Below are 3,694 nucleotides of genomic sequence, written 5' to 3' on the forward strand. Positions count from 1 at the left end.
GTAGGCAAAAGGGTCTGATCCCGAAATTTTTCCGAACTGGGGTCAGATCCGGATTTTGTTTGCAAAAATGGTCAAAACACGAAATTTTACCGCGCCACGGTTGGAGCGGTACGCGCGTTCCGTGTCGTGCTTGCCGCGAGAAGCTGGCGTGCCCCAGCAGGCGGCAGCCACCCATGCGACGGGGAGGGCGGCTCGCTGCGGCAGGTGAACGTGGTGGTCCGCACTGCTCCTCCTGCTTGCGCTGCCGCGCCAGCACATTTTCCCTCTGCCCCCGCCGTTCACAGCAGTAGCGTAGCAGCAGTAGCCTTACCAGCTATAGCTAGTACGAATGGATCTATGATACCGATCGACCTTCCGTTTCAGCCCACGGCGTGTGCTGGCCTGCTACAGGTAGCTACTGGGGTTTTCCACGAAGGTAGCTAGTACTACTACTAGTGCCTAGTGGCGACGACGTGACGATCACAGGCGTACGTTGGTAGGAGTACCAGAACAGTACTACAACACGTGACAGACTGGTAGAATGTATGGTATCCTCCGCTGCCGTGCGGCCGCACCTCCGAAGAATCCGCTCAACCGCATGCGCCCACTGGAAACTGCAACCAGTTTTCAGTAGTCGACCAGCCTGGAAACTGCAACCAGTTTTCAGTAATGGACAGGCCGACTGTCCCGTCCCGTGGTACAGCTTGCACAGCTTATAACGGAAGACCCTGATGCGATTTGCTTTCCCCGTACATCCACGTCAGTATACATCCCATTCCCATAGTCGCACCAACACGAACAGCACAGTGATGAGGCTTGCAGGGCGACCATGCTGATGGTTCGGCTTGCAGATCGCCGTCTGCGAGGGGGAATTGTGCAGTGTTTCACGACTCTCAGCGATTCATCTTGATTCACGAAACTAGGCTGGCTTTTCATCATTTTACCTTCTGTTTCACAAACTAGTAGCACTACGTAGTAATACGCTAGATTCGTCGAGTCTCGCTGCATCAAGGTGTGGATTTGTGTGACATAATAAACATTGGTATTTGTTTATGCTTACAAAAAGCCAAGGGATCCAAGATATGAGATGTCCCCTCCCACCTAACCTTCACATTTTGTACACTGTGCTCATGCATGTAGTATCAGATTGACTCCTCGTGATATTAAAACAGTTGAGATGCCAAGTGTTGCAGAAGAAAAATACTCTACTCAGTTTGGCAGTGTCAGCAAGAGATATGATACGATGCTAAGCTCGAGAGTTTCATGTCATTGAGATTTCGGGACCGCGATTTACGATGGAACCACCCCGCGATTACAAAAACATGTTGCTCGCACCAACAACCCCGCTACACTTACCGTTGCTGCTGCTGCTGTTATTACTGTCACTGCCACCGCCACTACTGCCGCTAAAATTGCTATTGTTACTGGTGTGGTTATCTTCGCCGTCGGCGTCGCAGACGACGGTGGCCGCCCGCCACGCCGATGCCGAGAACAGCGGCCGCCCGTGCCACCCGAGCGTCAGGCACCCCTCGGCCTCCTCCACGGAGTGTCCCTCGCCGGAAAACAGCCCGAGCAGCATCCTGGCCTGCCGGAGCGCGCTCGCCCCAAGCGGCACGGCGCTCAGCCCCGCGCGCCCCAGCCTGTCCCTCCACTGCGACAGCGGCTCGTGTCGCTCCATGCGGGCGGTGCCCTCGTTGCACACGATGTCGCAGATTTCCCTCTGGAGATACGCCTCGGCCATCGCGTTGCCCGTGCCGTTTGCGCTCGCCGCGTCCAGAGAGTCGAACACCGCCGAGTAGTAGAAGAGCGCCTCGGTGAACCTGTCGAGGAACCCCGGTTTGTTGTGGTCCGCCTCCTGCTCCACGACCGTGAAGATCTTGGGTTGCAAGGAGGCGACGCAGTCCAGAACGGCGTCGATGGGCGCCTGATCGGCTGTGTCGGCGAGGAGGCGGTGTAGCTGGAGCACGGAGTTGACCGCCACGGCCTCGCCGGGCGCGATCTGGAGCATCCACGGGTGGACCTCGTCGAGGCTGTTGGCGGCGACCCCGCGGAAGGAGAATCGGACGCGGACGGAGCGCGCGAGGTCGGCGAGGCGGAGACCGACATCGCGGAGCTCGTCGCGGCCTGGTGGGGAGGGCGGGCCAATGCCGGTGATCCGGAGGAACGGCGGCCCGCCGGGGCGGAGAGCGAGGGCCTGAATCAAAGCGGGCCACTGGAGGCCCTGCATCAGGCTGAAGTCGATGACGTGAACGCTGTCGCAGCCATGGAAGGCCTCCAAGATAGCCTGGTTGGCCGTGAAATGCGCGAACTTGAGGTAGGGGCACGCCTCGTAGAAGTGGTGGTAGAGGAAGGCGTGCTCAGCGTCGGTGGCTGGGGGAGTGGCAGGCGACCGGAACAGTCTCCTGGAGAGCGCGTCGGTGAAGTGAACGGCGACGCGGCCGATGCCGGAGGCGGTGGAGACGGCCGCGAGCGAGGCGTTGGCGTCGGCCAGGTGCGCGGCCGCGAGCGCGTGGTCGCCCGCCTCGACGGCGCCCGCGCAGCTCATGAGGAGGTGGACCAAGCGGATGCCAGCGACCTCTTCCTCGGCGCGCCGCATGGCCAGCTCGGCGGCGACCGCGTCCCGTGACGGGAATGGCGCTGCCAGCTCGGGCATAGAGGAGGCCTGCATGTCCGCCGCCGCGTAGTACGCCGCGCCGTCGTCAGGCACCGGCGCGGGCGGAGGCGGGAGCAGAGACGGCAATAAGCTGCCGTCGAGGCCGGAGGGCGGCGCGGGCGCGGGGTCCATGGGCCACTGGAAGGGGAACGTGCCCATTGCCATACCTCCGGAGTGGAAGCGGTGGGCGGTGGGAGGATGGAAGTGGTGGAATGGCGTGCGTGCGCGCTTGGCGGGGCGGGGTGTCATGCGTGTAAATGTAGTGGAGTGAGGGGGTGAGCGAGTGACGTCGGAGAGGCCGGGGGTAGCGCGCACACACGTGGAGAGGCGGCCACGAGCACGGGGCGGAAGGGGACACGTAGACCGGCCACGGGAACGAGAACGAAGGAGAGGCGAGCGAGCGAGCGGAGACCGCGGACGAGCGGGCCGAGGAGAGGAACCACCGTGCCCCACCCCCTCGCCTTCTGTCAATTCCTGTTTCCCGATTTTGTCTCTGAGGATCTCGGAGTTTGGAATCCTGTATCTCCAACTTCTGAAAAACCGTGGGAGCACAAATCAGGTTTTAAATACTTACTCTATCTTGTATTCAGTGAGCAGGAGGAAGTTTCCTTGTGCCATGAGGCCAACTCCACCGCGCGACCCCAACAGACGTCCATTTTATCCGGATTCTGTCAGTTTGGATAGGGCAATAAGGCCATCTCCACCGCAGGACCCAGTCTTGTCCGCCGGACGCAGTTTGGGTAAAAGCGAACACAAGCAACGACCCAGCGACAAACCCCATTTAACTTTTTCGTCCGCTTTGTGTCTGTTTCACCCCATCTCTAGCCCAAAGTAGGTCTCGCTTTGAGGCAAAAGCGGACAGAAAACGGATGCCTCTGCGTCCTCTTCGTCCGCTCTGTCCGGGCGTGCCCCACATGTCACCCTCTCTCTCTTTTCTCTTCCCTGGCCCACCGTGTCCGCCCACCCACCAACGCATGCAGCCACAGGCTTGTCTACCAGAGCGGAGCGGCGACGGTCGGAGCGGGGCGCTGGCGCGGCGGCCGGAGCGGGACGCCGCCCGGC

At 60.8% G+C, this 3,694-nt stretch overlaps 1 protein-coding gene across 1 annotated transcript; it reads right to left on the minus strand.

Annotated features, from left to right (window-relative positions):
- Positions 1-1,168: 1,168 nt before the first annotated feature.
- On the minus strand, positions 1,169-2,926 carry LOC119276388 (DELLA protein SLN1-like). Its single transcript, XM_037557444.1, has one exon. The coding sequence runs from the start codon at positions 2,879-2,881 to the stop codon at positions 1,292-1,294; it is 1,590 nt and encodes a 529-aa protein (XP_037413341.1). The 5' UTR covers positions 2,882-2,926; the 3' UTR covers positions 1,169-1,291.
- Positions 2,927-3,694: the final 768 nt, after the last annotated feature.

Source organism: Triticum dicoccoides, chromosome 3B (assembly GCF_002162155.2).
Source record: "Triticum dicoccoides isolate Atlit2015 ecotype Zavitan chromosome 3B, WEW_v2.0, whole genome shotgun sequence".
Classification (NCBI taxonomy): Eukaryota; Viridiplantae; Streptophyta; class Magnoliopsida; order Poales; family Poaceae; genus Triticum; species Triticum dicoccoides.